Below are 24542 nucleotides of genomic sequence, written 5' to 3'. Positions count from 1 at the left end.
AAATAGAGCTCCGTTCCTGGAACTAGGGAAAGATAACCCTTAGAATGTTGCCTCAGTTCCTGATGTGTTGACTCAGTCCCTGAAATAGGGTCACAATGACCCACAGATGTTCCCCCTTACCCCCCCTGATCTGGCAACCACTCTCCTGCCCTGGGTCAGACCAGTAGCCCTTTGAATAAGCCAATCACAATAGTTGAAAAATAACCCCCAGGTTCCCCTCCCCCTTTATTTCCCCTTCTATTTCTATAAAAATAGCCTGTACCAGCTACTCGGGGTCTTTTGGCTTCTCGAATGCTGAAAGACCCTGTGGCGACAGAACTAAATCCTCTTGCTTTTACATCAACTGTGGTGTGAGAGTGGTCTCTTGGGGCGACTCCTCCTCAGTGATTGGACTTTAGGGTCCAACAGGCGGAGTCAGGGAGAAGCCATGTAGCTGCTGAAAGAGAAAGACTGGTAAACCATGAGCCTCATGGCAAAATATAGAATAATAGAAATGGGTTAATTTAAGATATAAGAACTAGCTAGCAATTCACCTATGTGATTGGCCAAGCAATATTTTAATTAATACAATTTCTGTGTGATTATTTTAGGTCTGGGTGTCAGATAACAAATGAGCAGCCTCTGCCAACAATGTCTGTTTTCTGTGGGGCAGTTTAAGTACCCTGTGGGAGTGGTCTTGAACATTTCTTGGGGGGGGGGTCATCATTTGACTGGCTTTTTGAGATGTGGTAGGGTTTGGAGAGAGATGGGGGAGGGGGCGTAGGCGAAGCTTCCACCAGAACAGTCCCCATAATTTCTCTTTCTTCCTAGGGCTATAGGGTTTTATTCTGTAGTTATAGTTTCACTGCCTCTTATATGTCTAAGAGACAGGCATTAAGGGCATTGCTACCATGGGGTTGAGAACTATGTACTGCTTTTGCAGAAGCCCCATGTTCTCTTTGCAGTGCACTGATCTGGTGGCTCACACCATCTGTAAGTCCCACTCCAGAGATCTGATGCCCCCTTTTGGACCCCAATGGCACCTGTACTCACATCACATACTAGCATATAGACAGAAACATATACATATTATTTTTTAAAAAATAATAAAAACATATTTTAAAAATGCTATCATATTTCTCTTTTTTCTTTTTTCCTTTCTTTCTCTTTTATTTGTTTTTCATGACAGGGTAGCTTTGGCTGTCCTGGAACTCACTCTGTAGACCAGGCTGGCCTCTAACTCACAGAGATCCACCTGCCTCTGCCTCTTGAGTGCCCGGCAGCTAATAAATTTCACAGGTTGGTTTCTTCATTTTGGTCTTTTTTTTTTTATTCGAGTCCTTAAATGTAGTGATTGTCGCATGATATGATTATCAGTTTCATATGTCTTTTAATTTTAAGATCTCTGTCTCAGAAGGGATTTGAAAAGTTCAATATTCTTCCTGGAAGGGTTTAAAACATAGCTATTAGCCCTTTAAAAATTATTTAATAAACAGACTAATTATTTTTGTTTATGATCATTTTTGCCTGCATGGATGTAAATGTGTGCCTAGCTCCCAAGAAGGCCTTGGAACTGGAGTTACAGACAGCTGTGAGCAGCCATGTGGGTGCCAGAATCAAACTAGGGTCCTCTGCAAGAACAACCATTGCTTTTACTGCTGAGCCATCTCTCAGCCAAAATTCATTAATTTTTCAGAAAAGGTCTAACTTTGTAATCTAGGTTAGCTCAGAACTCATGGTGTAGCCCAGGCTGGCCTTGAATTCAAGATATTTCTACCTCAGCCTCTCAAGTGCTAGGACTGCCACACACCTGCCTTCAAAAAATATTTTTGAGACTTATGTCAAACTCTTTGATTGGATACTATGTTGATTGACTTAAGGAAAGAGAATGTCAGTTAGGTTCTCAAGTTCCTGAGCATGAATAAGCAAATGGATATCTCCTGTTAAGCTGTGTTCAGGACCAGATGGTCTAGGAGTAAGTTCTCACTTAACTGGTAGGATACAAAGGTAATACAAGAGTTCATTTTCAGTGCACTTCCAAAGCAGGATGAGAAAACAGCAAAATCAGATTGAGATGTGGTTCAGAGAACCATGAAAACTCTGCCTCTGACAATGGTTCTTTAGAATTTCCATTAACAATACACTGCCCTAATAATCCTTCCTACTGAGCAGTGGTTCTCAACCTGTGGGTCTCAACCCCTCTGGGGGTTGCACAACCCTTTCATATGGGTTGCATATCAGATATCCTGCATATCATTTATTCACATTACAATTTCTAACAGTAGAAAAATTACTGTTATGAAGTAGCAACAAGAACAATTTTATGGTTGGGGGTCACCACAGCATGAGGAACTGTGTTAAGAAGGGTCACAGAACTAGGAAGGTTGTGAAGCACCGCTCTAGAGGCTGATAGGAGTAAACTGTTCTAGTGAGCAAGGAGCACAGGATGCAGGAACAGCTGGTAGGACTAAATTCAGACCAGGCATCTTAAAGGTGAGGCAGCTGGCCAACATAAGTTCACTCCTTTTGTTTTGTTTTCTTTTTGAGGCAGGGTCTCACTATGTAGCTCTGGCTGTCCCAGAACTCACTATGTAGGCCAGGCTGGCCTCGAACTCACAGAGATCTGCTTGCCTCTGCTTTCTGGTACTAAAGGCATGCACCACTACACTTCTAAGTTAAACGTTTGATCCAAAGTCACACAGGAGATGTCAGAGCAGCTGATTCTGGCTGATCTTAGTGGCCTTCTCTGGAACCTGCCTCCCTCCCCGTGGTTTCTTCACATTTCCTCTGTCCAGGTGGCCTGCGTCTGGGCTGCCCTGACTTCCCTTTCTCCTATGCATTACTGTGTAAATGTATGCCTAGACACAGCACTGTGAAATGCTGGGTTTGCCTTTTTAAATTTCCCATCCAGGGAACGCTGTGAGGAGCTCCGCAGTAAACTGGTCAGTATCCATGAGAAAAAGGTGATTGAGGAACGGGAGGCACAGATAGCATTCAACGAGGAGCTGAAGAGGCAGAAGCTGGTGGAAGAGAAGATGTACGCAAAGCTCTGGGAGGAAGACAGATTAGCCAAGGAAATGCGAGAAGCTCAAGAAGAGAAAAGACAGAGGGAGCTGGTGGAAAACACACGCCTGGGGCTGGATGCTCAGGTCACTAGCCTGCAGGCGCAAAGGCAGGCAGCCAGGCAGATGAAGGAAGAGGAGGCCCGCTTCCTGGTGAGCCCTTTCATATGCTTGTGATGTGGTGATGGGTTCCATGAATGTAGCAGTTTCTAACTGGCTAATACAGTTTTCTGACTTGGAGCTAGGGGCTGGTCCATTAAGCATATTTCCACTTTGAAGTATCATTATTTCTTAGCAGTACACTCAAGTCTAGATGTACAGGTGTGCATAGAAGCATATGGCCCGGGAAGAGTGGGGGCTGGCATGTTGAGCACAGTGGTGAGTGATGAGTACTTGGGGTCAAAGGTCATTTACATTTACTTTTTTTTTTTTGGTCATTTTTGGATACACACCTACTTAACACTTTACAATCACACACACAACAATTCCTGTAAAGCTTTATTTCTGGCTCAGCTTTATTAAAAAGCAAGCTCCATTTCTACAATCCCTCTAGATGCAGCTGTGTGTATATATTTCTAAGAAATCCTTTAGGCTCACCAATGTAGAGAAAATGCATTAACTCACTTGCTTTGTGTAGTAAGGAGGGCGCTTGTTGGTTCCCAACTGCTTAGCCCCAAAATAATCACACAGAAACCATATTATTTAAATCACTGCTTGGCCCATTAGCTTTAACTTCTTATTGGCTAACTCTTACATCTTAATTTAATCCATCTCCATTAATCTGTGCATCACCACCAGGTTGTGGCTTACCAGCAAAGTTTCAGCACATCTGTCGCTGGCAGTGGCTCCATGGCTTTTTTCTAACTCCCATTTGGCCAACTAAAATCCACTTAAAACATGATAGGACTTGAAAAGGAATTCTAGACATAAAAATACAGAGTTTAATACAGCTTCTTGCTGTTTGCTGGTGGCATGCTGCAGCTCCTTTAAGAGAGGTTTTCCTGACTCAGCATTAGCAGGAAAAGAGCTGTGCCATTTTGAAATGCCAGCTTTCTGGCCCTGCTGCCAGTGCAACCTCTGGCTCTTTCAGGAGGCCAAGCATTTGGATGGGGCTTGTGAGCAACGTGTTATGGCTTGCTTGGTGACAGCAAATGTGTCTAGAAATGTGGTCTACAAGAGCTAGTTCCAGGACAGGCTCCAAAACCACAGCGAAACCCTGTCTCGAAAAACCAAAAAAAAAAAAAAAAAAAAAAAAAGAAATGGGGCATTTTGTGCATGGCTCTCGGAGACAGCAAACAGCTCCGCCATGCTAAACTGGGTGGGGCAAGCAGGCAGTGTCATATTTCCCCAGCAGTGGCGCACCTTAATTTTTTAAGGAGCACTTAGCATTTTTAGAAACACTCCTAGACAGTAAAGAATTACAGATACACAATAGGACAGATTCAGACATAAAAGACCTCTAAATGGGTCACAGTGTTGGATAAATGTACATAGGCTTGGGAGAGAGAAGAAAAAGAGTATAGAGAGTTATAAAAGGAAGTAAAATAGAGTAAAAATAAATAAGCCACATAAAGATGGAACATTCACAGAGTCTGGATTATGTATATTGTGTCTTCTTTGAATTTTTTGTCTGTGAAGGAGCTAAGTACAGAAAGACATTTCATTGTACAGGCTGCTAAGCTAAACCAACATAAAGGTATCTTGACTTTAATATTTGAGTCTAAGGATATGTTGCCTTGGAAAAGAGGTTCTTCTTTTGTTTCTACAGAGGATGAGAACCTATGGAATCCTTCTAGACTAATGTGGCTTGATGGACCAAGACCCCATGAAAGGTTGCCTTGAATACCCCCCCCCCCAAATTATTTCATTCAATAAACAACAAAAAATAGTGTGGAGAGTACTAAACCCACATTCCCAAATATTGTTTTAAATGTTTCTTTTTATTTAAAAGGGGATATGCTATAAAGATTTGAATTGGTATGGATCTTGGTTTATTGATGCAAATTTAAAGTTAATCTTGTTATATGTATAATTCTGCTCTTGATTAATTATGTAATTCATTTAAAAATGTAATGTATAATTAAGAATATAGGTTAATAGAGATATATTTCAGTTAGGTATTCTTCAAATCATTCAGAGACCTTCAGAATATGGTATTTAAATGCTTTAAGAATTTAGAAGTTTTTATGATAATGAGACACAGTTGCTGCTGGCAGCACCAATCTACTTCAAGAAGAAGATGGACAGGCATTTGAAGAGGCTCCTTATAAAGTTGTTTAGCCGTTTGGGCAAGAAACTGCTCTTGCCTGAATTGCTTGATGAACTGGACATGCAAGAAGGACCTGCAGAAAAATGACTACTGAACTTGATAAAGGTGAGATGGGCCTTCAAGGTTCCTGCTTCCTGAAAAGGTCTGCCAGACATTCTGCAGGACACAGAAAAATGTGACTGAATACTGCCAATATAGGTAGAACTGTCTTTGAAACTTCCTGCTTTGTGGAAAAGTCTACTAGATACTATGGAACTGTAGGCTGAAGATGGATGCCCCAATGGTACAGAAGAAACTTTGGGTGACTGTCGAGGCAGCAAGATGTTTCTGTCAATTCTAGAGTTTAGGAAGTTGCTTACAATGCACATCCTGTTTACTTAGGTAATGTTATATCTTTCTGGAGTCTTTGATGGAGTTGAAGAATTTATAGTTAGAGTTTTCCTTAGTTATGATAAAAGATAAAGTATATGTAATTTTACTATGTCACAATTAAAACCTTCCTTTTTTATTTAAACAGAAAAGGGGAGGTGACGTGGGATTCCCCCCGTATGCTGTGGATATCATTGGTTAATAAAGGAATTTCTTTGGGCCTATAGCAACCTATAGGGGAACAGAGCTAGGCCAGGAAAACTGAACTGAATGCTGGGAGAAAGAAGGGCAGAGTTAGAGAGAAGCCATGTAGCCCCTCCAGAGCTGGATGGAACTTTAGCCGGTAAGCCACAGCCATGTAGCAATACACATATTAATAGAAATTGGTTAAATTAATGTGTAAGAGTCAGCCAATAAGAAGCTAGAGCTAATGGGCCAAGAAGTGATTTAATTAATTTGGTTTCTGTGTGATTATTTTGGTTCTGGGTGGCCAGGACAAACAAACAGCCTCCTTACTATAGCTTGCTTAACTACGCTGATTCATCTTCATTATTCCTCCTTAACTACGCTGATTCATCTTCATTATTCCTCCTTAGGAGCAGAACAATGCACAAGTTAAGCTAGAGAATGAACAAGAGAAGCTCCAGAAACGGAAGACAAAATTGGAAACTAGGAACATCTTGAAAAAAGCCTTGGAAGACAAGATAGAGTCCATGCGGCAGGAGTACAAAGAGGAGCAGGACTTGAATATGAAGCTTGTAGGAAGGGCCCTTCAAAACTTGCAAGAGGAGGCAGATAAGAATAAGCAAAAGAAAGTAAGACATTTGTTTAGTGCCTACTAAATGCCAGTCAGGATTGACTGTTGAGTTGACAGTCTATGGGCAGTTACTTTCTCTGTGCTTTGTGGTACAAAGCCCTGAGCTCAGTTTCCAACAGAGGAAAGGAAGGAAGGGAAGGGAGGAAGGGAGGTAAAACTATAAAAGATAGCTTTAGTCTCCCAGCAATGCAGGAGCACCCCAGTTTCTCCACATTCTCTTTAGCATTTGATATTGTCATTCTTTTTGTTTTATTATGGTACATGTTGCCAAATAGCTCATATGACTTTAATTTGTATTTCCCTAATGGTTAATGATGTTAAGCAGTGTTTTTACATTCTTTTTGCCCTCACTTAGTCTCTTAGAGAAATGTTTCTTTCTGGGTTATTTAGGTCATTCCTGTTGATATTCCAGTCAACCCCATTGTAGAGTAGCAGTATTCCCATTGAAAGTGTTGTTGGTAACTGCTTTAGGAAACTCTTTGAGAAAGAATTTGAATCAATTTACTCAAAAATGTGCTGTCAAACATTTAAAAAAGATTCAGAGAATGTCCGGGCCCCCTTGTGTCCATTAACAAGCTTTTTAGCAAATTTCATTGAAAGTCCATTCTTGTCTTGTCTACACCTGTATACAATCTACTTCTGAGTCCTTTGAAGTAAATCCCAGACATAATAGTGTATCAGTGAATGCTTACGTATATAGCACCACAAGATTAGGATGGGACCTTTTAGAAGACTGCCTTTTAGGCTGCCCTTGGGGTTATCAAGATGACTCAGCAGGTAAAGGAGTCTAATATCAAGCCTGTTGATTTGAGTTCTATCCCCAGGTATAAAGACAGAGCCTGTTACTGAAAGTTGTCCTTTGATCCCCCTCCCCCAACACAAGTGTGCACACACATACACCATGGCACATATGTGTCCACTCAAACACGTTACACACTCACATAACAAATAAATTACCATATGTGGTAGTTGGAATATAATCTCATAGGGAGTGACTTGCTCGGAGTGGATATGACCTTGTTCTAGGAGGTGTGTCACTGCGGGGTGATGTGGGATGTCCTTCTGTATATGTGTTGCTTTTATTGGTTAATGAATAAAGCTACTTTGGCCTACAGCCAAGCAGAATATAGCCAGACTGAAAGAGATATAAAGAGAGAGTAGGCAGAGTCAAAGAGACACCATGTAGCTGCCGAAGGAGGCAGACCCTGGAGAGCCTTACCAGTAAACCATAAGCCTCATGGTAAAATACAAAATAATAGGAATGGGTTAATTTAGATGTAAGATTTAGTTAATAAGAAAGCTGAGATAAGGGCTGGAGAGATGGCTCAGAGGTTAAGAGGACTGATTGCTCTTCCAGAGGTCCTGAGTTCAATTCCCAGCAACCACGTGGTGGCTCACAGCCATCTATGATGAGATCTGGTGTCCTCTTCTGGCATACAAACATACATTGCAGGAATGTTGTATACATAATAAATAAATAAATCTAAAAAAAAAATTAAAAAAAAAAAAAAGAAAGCTGAGATAATTGGCTGAGCAGTATTTTAATTGATATAGTTTCTGTGTGGTTATTTTGGGTCTGGGTGGCCAGGAACAAACAAGCAGCCTCTGCCTACAGTTGGAGAGTACTTTGAGATTTCCTATGCTCAGGATACTTCCTGGTGTGTTAATTGACTTCTTGTTGCCTGCAAGATGTAGAACTCTTAGCTCCAGCTACCACACCACATCTGCCTGCACACTGCCATGCTCCCAGCCATGATGATAATGGGCTGAACCTCTGAAACTCTAAGCCACCACCTCAATTACATGTTTTCTTCATAGGAGTTGCCATGGTCATGATGTCTCTTCACAGCCATAAAAACCCTAAGATACCAAGTATTAAAAATATAAACTTGTTCTTGTTGCTGTAACATGAATTAAATTTTATGCTATGTAGGAAGACATGGGAAGAGAACAAAAGATATACAATGACTATCTAATACAGCTACGAATGGAAGAAAAAGCCCAAGAGAAAGAACTAGACAGGATACTAGAGGAGATAAAGGCAAAGAAGTTGGCTGAGAAGGATCGGGAGCTGGCCCTTGAAAGGGAAGCAAGGAAGCAACTCATGAATGAAGTCATGTGTACAAGAAAACTCCAAGTTCAAGAAAAATGTAAGGAACCATTTTATATTCTTCTTATCTTTTGCCTTTCCTTTTTATAAGTTAATTGTTTAGTTAGCATTTAATTCAAAATGATGGGTTTCACTGTGACATTTAATAGACACATGGCATTATATTGTGCTCTCATTTCCCTCTTCCCACTGTCCCCCTGTACCCTCTTCTCCCATGCTCTTATTTTAACAACCAAAATATTTAAAGTATGTAACCATGAAATACCATGAATGTTGCAAGTACTAAGACCCCTGCTTTTTCAATTCTTATCTAATTAGAACTGGAGACATAAATGAATGAGAAACTTCCCATCCTAGCACGTTCACATGCCCAGTTCCAGGGGAGGTGTTCTCAAGGTCGAAGAGTCATGTGTATGCTGAGTGCTGTTCACCTTGATAATTATAAAAGATGGTGGAAGGCAGACTCCTGCCTCTTCCTCTGCCCTTTCATCTGTCCCCGTTTTCTTTCTGAAGCTGTTTCTCTCCCTCCATCACTTTGCACAGGTCATTTTGTTAACAACCTGTAATGTACTGAACCCTGAGAAATTCTGGGTGTCTGGTAAAGTCAGCTCAAACGGCTCATTCACTCAAGGCTATTTGTGTTCCCATTTAAAGTATATTCTTCTCTCCAAGGCTTTAACTATGACTTTTTGGCATTTCTGATGACTGATGGACCAGAAGGGTCTCCATTTAGAGACCATTCTCAAAGTTTGGGGAGGTTTGCTCCCTTTTTTCTTTTAGCAGTTCATAAAACTTCATAAAAACTTCAGTTATCCTTAACTCTAGTTCAAGACTTCTGGAATTACATGTGGGCTGAGTTTCCCCTGTCTCATGGATCTCCCTGGACCAAGTTGCCCTCTACTACTAAGTAACAGATTCTGTTAACTTGTTACAATCCAGACCATACACTTTTCAGATCATGCCTATCTGTAGCTGCATCTTCTTTCTCCCTCCAACTGATTCTACATACTGTCCCCAGGCTACCACACTCTCAACTTTATGACAGATACACACCAACTAAATGGGCCTGTGTAGAGGCCCGAACAATGTGAGCCTCTTTCCACCTTGAACAAAGGCCAGAGAGTTTGAACTCATCTCTGTTCCTTCAAGGTTATTGTGTTTCCACCTCAAAAAAAGGTCCCACCTAGATTTAGATCAGAGAGTTCTGATTTCTCAAGATTATTGTCAACAGGTGTGGTTAATATCCAGACCTTGTATTTCAGAAATAGAGAAGTAGGTATTTTCCACCTCAAACAAAAGAAAAGGATTCAACTAAGGTTCCAGTTCCCTTAAGGAGATAACATTGGATTCCACCAGGGAGTGGTTTTCTACAAAATGTTTGGTCTAGGGTATGAACATGACTTATTTTGTTCTAGCAATAGAATGTTTAACTATGAACATAGCCTGCAACCTTCAACTGGTCTGTTCATTTCCTTGTATCATGTTAATGCAATTTTTTCTTACTCTTACCTCTTAGGGCCGGGGTATTTTAAGCAATTGGAAATTAAACATGGGCAACTTCAGTATTCGCTGGAACTCCCTTCCATTACTATTCTATGTTTTCTGATTTATTATTTTTGCATCTTCATACTCTTTACTTATATTTCTATAATCTCCATGGTCCTAACATGGCTAGTGGTATTTTTGTTGAGACTGGTCCCCAACAGGCCTGTCCTCCTTATTCATACTATACTCTCAAGGTCATGTATTTCTTTCTCAAATGCAAGATTCTTTCTACATCTTCCCCCGCCCCCCCATTCTCAACACCTGAGAATCAGAGGCAGTATGACTGCAGGTGTGTGCTGTGAATCACTGAAACCTATAAGGGACCCCTCACCACTACAGGGCCCTGAGCACTCCCCAGAGTTCCTGCCATGTTGGTATCTGTCTATCTTTATCAAAATTAATATTTTTCCTGATGTGGGATTCCCCTCTGTATGCTATGAATACTATTGGTTAATAAAGGACTACTTTGGACCTATAGCAGGGCAGAACTTAGAAAAGCAGGGAAAACTAAACTGAATGCTGGGAGAAGGAAGGCAGATTTAGAGAGAAGCCATGGAGCTACTGCTGGAGATAGATGTGCTGAAACTTTGCTGGTAGGCCACAACCTTGTAGTTATGCACAGATGGGTCAAATTATGATGTAAGAGTTACCCAATAAGAAGCTAGACCTAATGGGCCAAGCAGTGATTTAGTTAATACAGTTTCTGTGTGATTATTTTGGGGTTGAGCCACCAGAACAACCAAGAGGACCTCCCTCCAATATCTTCCATTAATCTCTTACACCAGAGGATGACCCAACATAGTGTCCTTCTTGCTCTCTGAATGCAGAGCCTTTCAGTGAGATGCTCCAAGAGTCTCCTGGAGACTATCAATCTTATAGCTTCAGTGCATCTAGATTATAACTCCTTACAGTTCCCACTCATGAGCCTTTCATTTGGGAAATGGTTAAACAACCCCATATATACGAGTGTATAAAATGGGCACAGATCCAACATAAACTGATAATATAGCATAAATAAATTTAAAACAATTTTTGATAGATGGATATTTTACTATTTATTAAAGATAAAAGCAAAATTGCATTCTTTTTTTGGTTTTGTTTTTAAAGAAATGGCTATTTCTTTATTGCCCATTGCTATGGTCTGAACGTTTGTGTTCCTCAAACGTTATGTTGAAATCCTACCCCCAAGGTGAAATGTATAGCTATACATATTTTTTCTTTCTTGATTTTTTTAATATTTTTAAAATTTATTATGTATATAATATTCTGTCTTTTTGTATGCCTGCAGGCTAGAAGAGGGCACCAGACCTCATTACAGATGGTTGTGAGCTACCATGTGGTTGCTTGGAATTGAACTCAGGACCTTTGGAAGAGCAGGCAATGCTCTTAACCACTGAGCTATCTCTCCAGCCCCCCTAAATTGCATTCTAATGAGATGGATGTGCTTGCTTATTTTACATAAAGAATAAAATCCTGGGGCCTAATCCTGGCTGGATATTTGATAATGCAGGACTGATTGCACATTTAATATTTTTCAGAGTTGACTGATGTTTTTATTTTATAAACATCAGTACTGAGAATGCAACTTCACATAAACATATAGTTCAAAATGGCAGAATTATGTTGAAGGCTGTTTCAGAAATTGTTGGAAGTTCTGCCCTAACCCCAAGTGAAAATTCAATTGCTGATCTTTTAAAATAAAACTTAAGTCAGCAACTCAAACATTAATTGAATAATTAATAATAATAATAATAAAACATTCTAATATCATACAATTCAAAGATCTGATACAAACTGAAGAATATTAATAAGAAAGATAATTGAAGACTGTTTATTTCGACTACCTGCACAGTTTAGGAACTGTCCTAACTGGAGCAACAGAGGATGAAGAAATTGTAGACACATACAGAAAAGCTGGGGTGAGGTGGTCCTGTGCAGTCATGGAGACGCACTGACAGCAGCCTGGAGCCTCACACATTTATTAGGTGTGTTAGCTAATCTGAGTAGAGGGTCTCTGTAAAGAAGCAGTCCCACAATGTAGCTGACACTTTATACACACACTGGTTTTAGCTGTAGGCCAAGCACTGAATCAAGTCACTCAAATATGGAAAAGCAGTTAAAACCATTAGTGTCGTCTCCCAGATCTCTCTCACTAAACAAAGTTTGTGGTAAAGGAGAGAGTTTATTTTTCCATAGGTCTCATTGCAACCTAGACTCAAGTTACATTTTGCCACAGACTGGGTATTTTCATCCTCCCTGTTCATATTTCTCAGTGTCAGCGACCAAGGCACCAGGCAGGTCAGGGCCAGCACGACATGTAAATCAAATTTGCCTCTCTGTTTCCCCAGATCCCAGGGGCACTGTTGGAACTGCAGTTGTGCTCCCCACCCCTAGCTATCTATGGCTGTCTCCGGGGGCGAGGCGTCAATCCTTTGTAAACCGAGGGGCAAAGTGCATAAGGCCAGACACCCTCTGGGACCCTATTTTACAGACTCTGCAATTTTGTGAGGAAACAGCTTATAAAATCCCATTAAGATGCCATAAACCTGAAGTAAAAATGGAAGTATGTTTGGATCCTTCTGCTATGTATCTATCCCTTAACTTTTCTCCTATTTTTTCAAATAACCAAATTTTCTATCTTTTCTTGGTCTCCTGAACATAGTCTAAGAACTTATGGAAACATGACATTTTTATTTTCTTGGTTCCTCAAAAACTTCCTTCAAATTCTAAAGATATAATTGCTCATCTCTCAACTCTGCTGCCCCATGTTTGGTGCCCAGTGCATAAAAATAAGGTTCCCTTATCTTTAATTGTCATGTGTCTGCATTTCTCAGAAGAGCCTTCCCTCATCTGGCCCAATGCCAAGTCCCCGTAGTCAGGATCCCTATTAGGGCACCATTTCTGTGACCTGCATGGTTTAGTGATGAATCTAACTGATAGGGAATGAAGAAATGACAGACACACATATAGAAAAGCTGGCAATGGGTGGGCCACGTGCGGTGACGGAGATGTGCAAACAGCAGCCTGAAAACTCAGCAGGTTTTTTATTTATTTATTTATTTTTATGTATAAGGTCTTTTGTGGAGGCAGGTGAGCTAATCTCAATGGGGGAGAGGGGTGATCTTTAGGCAAGCAGTCCTGGGATGCAGTCTTCAGGAAGGAGGAATCAGGGGTTGGTGATTTCTGTACACACTGGTTTCAGCTAAAGACCAAACTTTCCTCAACACCTGTACTTGGCACACAGGACGGCTTTGCCATCCCTCTTAGCCAGACCAGGGGAAAGCCCTCCATTCCGGTAGATCCGAGTCATCTGTGCCTTGACATGTCTGTACCTGTGCCAGTGATACACAGTCACCTTCGACCTCATCCGATCCCTATGGTCTGCCATAATGAAACCATTTTTGTTTATTTAGGAACGGGAAACTTGGTACATAAACTGCAATTCATAACACACAGTTGCCCCAAATCTAAGCCACAGTGATCCCAGCAGCGTTCATTGGCACTGCATGGTATAGAATTATGTGCAGGGAAAATCGCATGCTGTGCACTTGGAATCAAGGTGCCAGGAAAGTAGCTGCAACGCCAGCAAACACTTCCAGAAACAAATCATTACCCCTTTGAATTTGAATTAAAATTTGATTTTGCATGTTCAGAAACCTTTGAATGTTGCCAGCATTTTCATGACTCTGCATTTAGTTATGTGCCCCATGTAGAATCACCACGTTCAGGTTAAGAAGCCGAGCATGCACTACCCCATGTGTTTCCTCCTCCGCACTCAGTGCTTGGTCATGGAGTCAAGTTTGTAGCTACTTTGAGGTTTCTGCCTCTGCCAGAAAGAAACAACACAGACTGTGAGAGTGTGTTAGATTTCCACACAAGTAATTTCAGTAAGTGAGAAGGAAATATCTTTGATAAATGTTAAACTTGTTGAAAAACTATGGAAACCTTAAATGTCTAGGGTGAGTTAGCAAACAAAACCAACCATAATTCTACTACCCAGGAAATCACAACTATTTACAGCTTTGAAAATTTCTCTTCAACATTTCTATATGTATATAATTTTCTCTAAAAAAACCAGAATGAAGCTGGTTGCATTTGTTATTTGTGAACTTCCTTTGTTTCTTCTTTTTTCCCCCTCCTCCTCTTTTTCCTCCTCCTTTTCTTATTGTGCTGAAGCTCATTATAGGTGGACTTTTCTGTCCCACCAGCCAGCTCCCAAATAATCACACAAAGGCTTATTATTAATTATAAATCCTTGGCTGACAGCTTAGGCTTGTTACTAACTAACTTTGCAACTTAAATTAACCCATATTTATTAATTTTCATGCTACCATGGGCTCATGGATTGTTAGCTCATTTTCTACACATCCTGCTCCCTCTACATCTGGCTGGCAATACTACCTTTCTCCCCAGGTTTTCTCAGTCTGGATCTCCTGCCTAACCTTTTCCTGCCTAACTATTGACTAGTCAACTCTTTATTAAACCAACGATAGCAACACATCTTTATAGTATACGAAAGGATTATTCCATTTATTCCATAGCAGATCATACTGAAGGTCTCAGGTGTGATAGGCAAAGGCTGTATGGGGGTTTGAATAAAAATTGCCCCATAGGCTCATATGTTTCAATACTTTCTCCCCAGCTGGTGGAACTGTTTGGGAAAGACTAGATGTGGCTTTGTTCAAGGAGCTGTGTGAAAAGTTGACTGATAAGATACAAACCTTAGGCCTACTAATGAAAATTAAAAAAATACTCAGACATAGACAGAGGAATTTAGAGAAGATGAAACTGAAGAGGGGTGGTGGCCCAAGAGTATTAGAAAACCAACCTTAGTTTATCCAGCTATAATACAAGAATGACAAGGAGATGTAGCCCATAATCCTTCAACTGGTCTGTTCATCCCTTATATCATGTTAATACAGTTTTTATCTTACTCCTACCTTTTGGAGTCGGAATATAGAAGCACATGGAAATTAAATCTGGATGGAGGTGCTTGGGCCAGTCCTGGGGGTTGATTTCTGTCCATATGCTCAGGGATATTTGTGCTAATGTGAGAGTCCAGCTCCATCTCAGTATCAGAGAAGGTGATGGCGGCTTTCTGTTCACGGAAAAGGCCTTGTCCCCATCAGTGTTCTGTTGGTAAACACCTTCTGAGCCACCTCCAGCATCTGGGACCTACTGAGAGCTTTAATTTTTTTTTTTAACTTTTGTAACTTTCTTTTCCTAATATCTGGGGCCAATTGGGTGACAAAGGAGATCTTTTCAGTAACTGTCTTTAATCCTTCTAAAAGGTCAGGGTTGGGCAGGAGGGAGAATCCATTCTACCCAGGTGGCATTATCCAGCAGCAATTTTCTAACCCAGCTTGGGGCCAGTGTTTTACTTTTTTCAGGGAAAGGTAGGTTTTGAGTTTTCCAGTTATATGGACTATTGGTTGAAAAGACATAAATCATGGAAGAGAAAAGTAGAACTTTCTTTTTTTCCTTCCCGTAGGCTGCTTAGAGCAGGTTTAGGAGCACAGGAATATACACCTTGGGGAACCGCTTCACCCTCCCTGTGTGCGTTCTCTTTAAATGTCAGGGGAAATCTACCAGAACTTCAAAGAAGAGCTAATACCTATACTTCTCAAGTTGTTTCACATAGTAGAAACAGAAGGAACGTTGCCAAACTCTTTCTATGGGGCCACAGTTACCCTGATACTGAAATCACATAAAGACTCAACACGAAAGAGAATTATAGACCAATCTTCCTCATGAACATTGATGGAAAAATACTCAATAAAATACTGGCAAATTGAACCCAAGAACACATTAAAAAAAAATCATCCACCATGACCAAAGGAGTACCTTGTCTGTTCCCTGATCAGCAGGTTTGGCCAAGATAGATTTTAATCTCTTGTAAAAAGGCCACTCAAAGATTTTCAGGGCAAAATGATGAGAAGAAATCCGTGTGGATCACAGTGGATAAGAAATTTTATTCCTGGAGAGAAATGCCTCTCCCTTCTGTTTTTGAGACAGAGTCAGACTATGTTACCTAGCTGGCCTCAATGTCCTGAGTTCAAGTGATACTCTTCCATCCATTTCCCTGTACCTTGGTCTGCAGGTGTTCAGCCGCATGCCTGGATTGTGCTTCTCTTTTCCCTTTGTTTTAAAAAATAATTTTAATTGTATGTATGTATGTATGTATTGTGTGTATGTGTGTGCACACATATGCACCATGGCACACGTGGAGTCAGAAGACAACTTGTTGGAGTCAGTTTTCTCTTTCTACCATGTTTTTATCCCAGGGATCCCAAACAATTCCGAAGGCAATATGTCTTTAGTGCCCAGAAAAATATCAGCAGACTTTCAAGCAAGACTTTGCTTGAAAAAAAAAATTGTCAAGTAATTCCTCTTGCCTTTCTTAGTGCAACGAAAAGCCAAAGAACAAGAAGAATTAGCTATGCAGCAAGAGCGCATAAATGAAGGCCTGAAAGAACTCAACTGTGAAGAGAGGGAGAATTTTGCCAGGTATGATCTTGTTCATTCTCTTTCTCATCACTTCTTATGTAGAAAAATAGTATCTTTAACACAAGGATACTGCACCATTAATCCATATGTTACTGATACTATTTTATATTAATGCTTCACTGGTGCTTTTAGACCCTCAGAGCAATTAATACAATTTCATATAAAAATAGGCACAAATTGTGCTGGTAAAATTAAGTTCCACTGTCATTGTGGGTCTGAATATACACATTGGTTATTAAGCCAGATGAGCATCTTTTTTTTTTTCTTTTTTCTTTTTTTCTCAAGACAGGGTTTCTCTCTGTAGTTTTGGTTCCTGTCCTGGAACTAACTCTTGTAGACCAGGCTGGCCTTGAACTCACAGAGATCCACCTGCCTCTGCCTCCCGAGTGCTGGGATTAAAGGCGTGTGCCACCACTGCCCAACCAGATGAGCATCTTGACTAATAACATTAATTTACAAGAACTTAAAAAAAAAAGCTAGTAGTGTGAGTTGTATTTCTAGTTCTGTAACACATGGGAGGCAAGATGTCAGTGTGGTTCAGCATGATTCCGGAGCTGCTGTTGGTTCAAACTTTGAGAGTCTGACCCCAAATAGTATATTTTAGATATATTTAAACACAGTATGATTTGTTAAAAGTTTACTGGTGATACTTAACGAATTTCATGTGCACAATAAAGCTTAAGACATCAAAATTCTTTGTATAGTACAAGTGATATTTTCAGTAAAGTTGGGTTCTAAATTGACTGAGACAAACAAGCTCATAATCAGGATGTGGGGGAGGATCCAGTGTGGTCTCAGCCATACAGATAGCTCAAAGATCACCAGGCTACTAACCACATCAACCCCTGGGCACAAAACAGATCATACATCTCTCCCTTTGAAGAGACAGCCCTATGTTTAATATTCCTGATTCCTCTAGTGTTTATCTGTGAGTATAAGAGCCTCCATGCCTCCCACACAAGGAGAAATGCTTCTTTTCTTCCTCCCTCCCTCCCTTCCTTTTTCTTTCTGTCTTTGTTTTTTTTCTTGGGTTTTTTTTTTTTTGAGACTGAGTTTCTCTGTTGACAGAAGTTTCTGTCCTGCCCAGTCCCGCAGCCATCCATTCCCAAAGAAACACACAGAGGCCTACATAATTATAAACTTGTTGGCCCATTAACACAGGTTTTTTTTATTAACTAATTCTTACATCTTACATTAACCCATAATTCTTATCTGTGTTAGCCACGTGGAGAATTGGTACCTTTATCAGTGAGGCATTCTCATCTTGCTTCCTCTGTGTCTGGGTGATGACTGCAGACTGAGTCTTTCTTTTTCCCAGAATTCTGGTTGTCCCACCTATACTTCCTGCCTGGTCACCCTGCCTATACTTCCTGTCTGGCTACTGACCAATTAGTGCTTTATTAATCCAATACAAGTGACAAATCTTTACACTGTACAGATCATTGTCCCATAACATTTCTCTGTGTAGCTTTGGAGCCTGTCCTGGAACTTGCTCTGTAGACCAGGTAGAACTCACAGAGATCCATCCTCTGCTTCCTGAGTGCTAGAATTAAAGGCGTGTGCCAACAATATTGTGGTTCACAACCATCTATAATGAGATCTGGTGCCCCCCCCTCCCTCCCTCCCTCCCTCCCTTTCCATTTTGGGGGTTATGGCAAAGTTTTCAGATGGTTATCCTCATCCTTTCTTTATATTCTTAACCTCTATCAGGAAGCTTGCTCTCTCTCTCCCTCCCTTCCTTTCTCCCTCCTTTCCTTCCTTCCTTTCTTCCCTCCCTCCTTCCCTCCCTCCTTCCTTCCTTCCTTCCTTCCTTCCTCCCTCCCTCTCTCCCTCTTTCTCTCTTTCTCTCTTTCTTTTTTCGGGGTGGGGAATTGGTTTTTCAAGACAGGGTTTCTCTGTGTTTTTCTGGCTATCTTGGACCTCACTTGTAGAGCAGACTGTCCTTGAGCTCACAGACATCTTTCTGCCTGGCTTCCTGAGTGCTGTGTGGTGTGCACCACAACCACCTAGCCCAAGCTGGCCTCTAACTGACAGTTTTACCTTAGTCTTCTGAGTGTTGGGATTACAATGTGTACCACCACAGCTGGCAAGTTCAAGTCTTTTTGTTTGTTCATTTGTTTGAGATTTTTTTCTTTGTTTATGTTTTTGTTTTGAGACAGTTTTGCTATATAGTCTTGGATAGTCTGGAGTTTCTATAGAGAGAGGCTAACCTCAAACCTGTGAGGTTCTCCTGCCTCTGACTTTTCAGTGCTAGAATGTCAATGTAAAGTGTAGGTGTAAATGAACACCTTGTAAGATTCAAATTGTTAACCTTTTACGTGTGATGTATATGTGTGTCCATGTGTGAGCATGGGTATGTTACAGGCTCTTGTGGACATCGGAGGTCAGTTCTGCCCTTTCACCTAGTTTGAGGCAGTTTCTTGTTCGCTGCGTAGACCAGGTAGCTGTCTCATGAGCTTCAGGTAGTATATATGTGTGGGTGTGTGGGTTTGTATTGTGCATGCATGTGAATGTGTGTGAGAGTATGTGTTCATGTTCATATGTCAATACTCAAGTATGCCTCCTCTATCTCTTTCCACACTTTATTGCCTTAAGGCAGTGCTTCTTGCTGGATCAGAGGCTAGCTGTTTGACTAGGCTGACTGCAGGCGTGTGTAACCATGCGCAGCTTCTACGTGGGTGCTGTGGAACTAAACTCAGTCTCATGCTTGCATGGCTGATGCTCTTTTCCACTGAGGTATCTCCCATCTCGTCCGATTGTTACGAGATTTGGGGTCACAGCTTTTGCCCCAACAATGTAGGTTTGGCCATTGAGCCTGTATGAGACAATTTACAAAGTTAAATTAATAGTTAAAAGCAGGAAAACAAAAGAAATTCATAGAATGAGGGCCACATTGGGAAAAGGGACACAGAGACCCAGCTACCCCTCAAGTCCATCTTCAGGAGTTCAGACTTGAGGGTAAGGTTTAATTGAAGGGAAGGTCTTTCCTGAAAGTCTTCCTAACACGCACGTTGTGTGTCTTTCTCCAGGAGACTAATTTCTCCTCTGCTGCTCCAAGAGCTTTGGCCAGGAGGACATTCCTGGATTGTTAGATTTTGACCAAAGTACAGAGTAAAGAGACAAGAATCTGACCTCAACAGATGAGCTGGGTTTATTAGCACACACAGCAAGGGCCAGCCTGTCTCCCAATGGAATGAAAGGGCTGCCTGGAGGCGGGGGCGGGGGGGGGGAGGTTAGAGCTGGCTGGAATCTTTTATAGGGGCTGGTGATGGGCTTGGGGGTGAGGAAGTAGGAACTATGATGAAGGTACATACAGGTTGCAATGGTCCCTTCTTCCTGGAACTGTTTGTTCAAGCCAGACAGACTATCTTGGGAAATAGACTGTGTCAGCAAAGGCCAGTTATGATCTCAAAAATCTGGTTTTTCCTGTTTTTGCAACCAAGGAATTCAAGACAGATTAATAGGTGTGGCCATCTTGGAGTAAACATGGTCTTATTTGCATTTCTGCTTAGTTTTTGTCTGATGCCCTGTCTATTTGCAAGGGTGGAGTATTGAAGTCTCCCACTATTAGTGAGTGAGGGTCAACCTGTGATTCAAGCTGTGGTAGTGTTTCTTTGATGAACTTGGGTGCCCTTGTGTTTGGTGCCTAGATGTTTATAGTGATATTTTATTTGTGTTTTAATAAAGTTCACCTAAAGATTGGAAGGGCATTAGAGGTCAGGCAGTGGTGACACACGCCTTTAATCCCAGGATTTTGGAGACAGAGGCAGATGGATCTCTGTGAGTTCAAGGCCACACAAGATCAGTACAGAAACAAATCCAGGTGTGGTGGTGCCACACATAAAATATCTTGGGGGCAACACTAACCAAAGAAGTGAAAGACCCATTTGACAAAAACTTTAAGCCTTTGACGAAAGAAATAGAAGATACCAGAAAATGGAAAGATCTCCCATGCTCTTGGAATGGTAGGATCAACATAGTAAAAATGGCAGTCCTACCAAAAGCAATCCCATTTCTCGGTCTCTAAGTGATATTGTTGTGTTCCTATTCATGGAAGTATTATATTTAATGATAATGCTATAAATAAATCCAAATGGTAATTTTTAATGTTCTCCTTTGTTATCTCTAAAACCTTAGGCGCTGTGTTTTGGCTAAAGAGTATAGGGATCAACTTCGGATGCAAATTGCCTACCAGAAGCGGGCTCTGGAAGCAGCGAAGGAAGAGGAACGCCTGGAATTTGAAGCAGGGGTGGCAGCAAATCAAGACTGTCTGGACAGGATCAAGGGGATCCTCTCGGAACATCAAGCTCTGTCTCAGAAAATTCACCCCATGCGCAGGGCTTGGCCTGGCAAGCTTCCACTATAGTTTATTAAACATTAATGTGTGTTTTCTGGGTCTTTTGGTATTTTTTAACTACACCTTTTAAGTAAAGGATAAACTTTTATTCTCTTGAGTTTATATTCTTTATTAGACATAATTTTATTCCTTCAAATAAATTTGTTCTTTGTTTGGATACTAGTCAATTCTTCATTGCTATGCCATGATACCTGACATAACCAACTTAAAAAAAGTAAACATTTATTTTAGCTTTTTGGCACAGAGTTTTTTGCACAGCTTGGCTGGTTTTACAGGATGTGAAGTCCCTGTGTAGTATGTTACAAAAACCCTGGAGACAGGAATTAGTAAAGGAAACAGGTTTTTTATAGTTTGGGCCATGGTATGGCCCTAACTTCCTTCTGTGATGAAACACTGATCAAATGCTGGCACACTTTCTGGCTCACTCATCAGTTCTGGATTAGCCTTAATTTCTTATACAGCCTAGGAAAGGTGCCGCCCACAGTGGACTGGGCCCTTCAGCATCAACTAATGATCAGACAATCCCCCAAAGACATGCCCATAGGCCAATCTGATCTAGGCAATCCCAGGTTGAGGCCTCTTCTCTCATACACCCTAGGCTGTGTCAAGGTAACAATTAAAGTCAGCAGGACAGAACCTAATGCTTTAATTCTTTGCAGTTTCTCTCTTTAAGAATGAAAGACTAGAACCCAGACCAGACTGCTGCTCAGGCCACACTCTCTCCAGCAGCTTTCCCCCTCTCATGGACACTGGCAGGTGCCTGCTGGGGTATTGTCTCTAACTCTCTAGCTAACAGACTTCCAGGTGCCCAGCTCTCTCACCTGGAGAAATGAGTTTACAGTAAAGGAGGTATTGGGGGGTGAGGAGAGAACACATTCTGCTCCCCACTTCTTTCCTGTCTCCAACCTAAGAAGTGGAGAGCCTTGTCACGTCTCTACCTCGACCAGCAAGGAAAAACGCAACACCCGGGGCTCTTCTTGCAGCAGTTTTCAGGACTTTATTCACTTTCTCTCTCTCTTCCCCTCTCTCTCCTCTCTCTTCTCTCTCTTTCTTCAGGCAAACCTCTCCCAGCCCTTAAGTAGGCATGGGCTGCCAACCCCGAACTGCCAGGTGGGCACTGCCCATAGTTCACGCATATGCAGGCAGCTGATGATCATTGTGTGATCATAGCATAGGTCAGACTTTAGCCATAGGAGTTGATTATACATCTCCATCAGGTGTGATTCCATGCAGCTCGCTACAGAGCCTGGCTTCAGGCTTGTCCTATAAAACCACCCCCATCTTCAGAAAGCTGTAAGAGAAGAATCCCTTATTTAGCACGTGGGCCTGGTTCTTTCTTCAGAGTCCCCACCATACGTTGTCTGTCTATTCATCAATGGTATTAGCAAATTCTGTAATAAACTTCTTATGGCAAACAGTCCACTTTAGCATCCTTCTTGAACCTACATCTGAGATTTTTCATTTCCCTATGTCAGCATTACAGTAGATTGACAAGACAAAGCAATAGACAGGGCATACCAGTATGTACCTTAGCTTCGCGATGTTATCAGAACCTTCCCCAGGTCTTCTCTGACCATTATGCCTCAGGCTATTCTCATTCCCAACACAAAATTTCCTTGAGAAATTTTATTTCTTATTGTTTGGGAGAGTGACCCCAGGGTTTTGAAAATGCTGGTCAAAGGCGCTACTACTTGACTTGATTCACAACCCTGTATTTACTTTAAAAAACAAAACAAAACAAAAAAGCCTACCCTATCATCTGAGTTACCCAGGCTGGCCTTGAACATGTGATCTTACCTCAGTCTCCAGAGTAGACAGGAATATAGGCCTGGTCACTATACCAGATGACAATTTAACTCCTTAAGGTCTCTGTTGTAGTATCCTCTGACTCTGTTCTGGAGTCTATGACAAGGCAGTACTGTCACAGCCAAACCTCAGCTTCCTCACTCCATTGAGTTCCTCTCTCTACCCAACGATATTGTTCCTGTCTCCATATTCTTAGTGCTGGGATTAAAGGTGTGTGACTCCCAAACTGAGATTAAAGGTGTGAGTCACCATCACATGGACCTGTTTCTGGATTGATCTTGGGTAGCCCAGGGTAGCCTTGAATTTACAGAGATCAGTTTGCCTTTTTCTCCTGAGTCTTGGGATTAAAGGTGTGTGCCACCCCTCCCTGGCCTTTAGTGGCTTAGCTTTGCACTCTGATCTTCAGGTAAGCTTTATTCATTAAAATATAAATAAAATATCACTGCACTAGTTTATATACAGGGGTATAAACAAGTGCTACATGTATACCAATACCCTCAGGGTAGGGGTGACTGATGAGAGTTGTCTAAGTTAAGAGCGTTTGAAGACCTTGAGAAAACATATATTTTTGGATTTGACAAATAGGCAGTTTTGTCTAAGGGGTAGTTACATGAGCAGAAGCAGGTGGCGTCCCCCTGGAATGTCTTCCAAGATGAGAGGGTTCTCCCAGGGACAAGCTGTTCTGTTGGTTAGGGACACAGTCCTGAGTGTTACAGATGTGCAACAAGAAGGCCCAATTTTATGTAAAACAGTGGTCTAGCATCTAGACACAGCCATCAGCCATCAGTGAGATTCGTATTTGTAGAATTAAGGAGGAAGGAGGTGGTCAGGACCATTTCACAGAGGGGGTCCACAGGCTCTAGTGGTTTAATATTTCTTGGTATTGTTGAACTATTGTTAACACATCGGTCTCTGGTGAGGGGGCATTTGGGACTATCTGGATGGCACTAGGTTGAGTTGTGAGGGCCTGGGTGGGAACTGTGAGAGGACTAATGAGGTCTTATAAAGGTCCTATGGGGAGGACAGGAGTCCTGACCTGTGGTTGTTGTATGGTAAATCTCTGTAAGTTCAAGGACAGTCTCATCTATAAAGTAATTTCTAGGACACCCAAAGATACACAGAGAAACCCTGTCTCAAACAAAATTTAAAAATAAAAATAAAAGAAATTAGAGTTTAAAATAAAGCCACATAAAGATGGAAAATACACAGAGAATCTGGATGTTATTGTGTTATCTTTCAATTGTTTGATGACAGAGAAATGAGCAACAGCTGTTATAGACAGATGATTATAAATGCTGCTGGATTAATCCAACCTATATATTTTGAAAATGCCTTGACTTCAAAATTTAAGTCAAAATATATGTTACTTTGGAGAAGAGGTTTTGCTTTTGTGTTCACAGGAAATGAGAAGCTGTGGATTCATTCTGGGTTAAGAAAAATCAAGTTTGATCAAGGAAGACCCCCTGAAAAATCTCTGATAGGTGTGAATGGCTCAGATGATCCAATATTTCAGAGAACTTCTGTTGGAGTTTCCTCTGAGTTCTATATTAAGAACAGCCTTAAGACTGCTGGTTGAGATAACAAGCCTCACAGAATACTCCAGTCAGGACTTGACCATAATCCTAAATTTTCTTTAGATCCCCATAAGATTATCAGCACCCCCCAACCAGCAGGAAATAACCTAGAAAACTATGCCCACATTCCCAAAAAATGGATTATGA

General features: G+C 41.2%; 1 protein-coding gene across 1 annotated transcript in view; it reads left to right on the top strand.

Annotated features, from left to right (window-relative positions):
- Cfap53 (cilia and flagella associated protein 53) overlaps positions 1-21072 on the top strand; it is a 34315-nt gene extending 13243 nt beyond the window's left edge. Inside the window, exons 4-8 of the mRNA XM_041639161.1 lie at positions 2891-3194; positions 6276-6494; positions 8430-8646; positions 16556-16658; positions 20796-21072. Coding sequence (XP_041495095.1) covers positions 2891-3194; positions 6276-6494; positions 8430-8646; positions 16556-16658; positions 20796-21024 — 1072 coding nt within the window. The 3' untranslated portion in view covers positions 21025-21072. The remainder of the gene's footprint in view (positions 1-2890; positions 3195-6275; positions 6495-8429; positions 8647-16555; positions 16659-20795) is intronic.
- Positions 21073-24542: the final 3470 nt, after the last annotated feature.

This window comes from Microtus oregoni, unplaced genomic scaffold, assembly GCF_018167655.1.
Source record: "Microtus oregoni isolate MIOR12 unplaced genomic scaffold, Mior012 000057F_ref0000458, whole genome shotgun sequence".
NCBI lineage: Eukaryota > Metazoa > Chordata > Mammalia > Rodentia > Cricetidae > Microtus > Microtus oregoni.
This window is presented reverse-complemented; position numbering and strand designations above follow the sequence as displayed.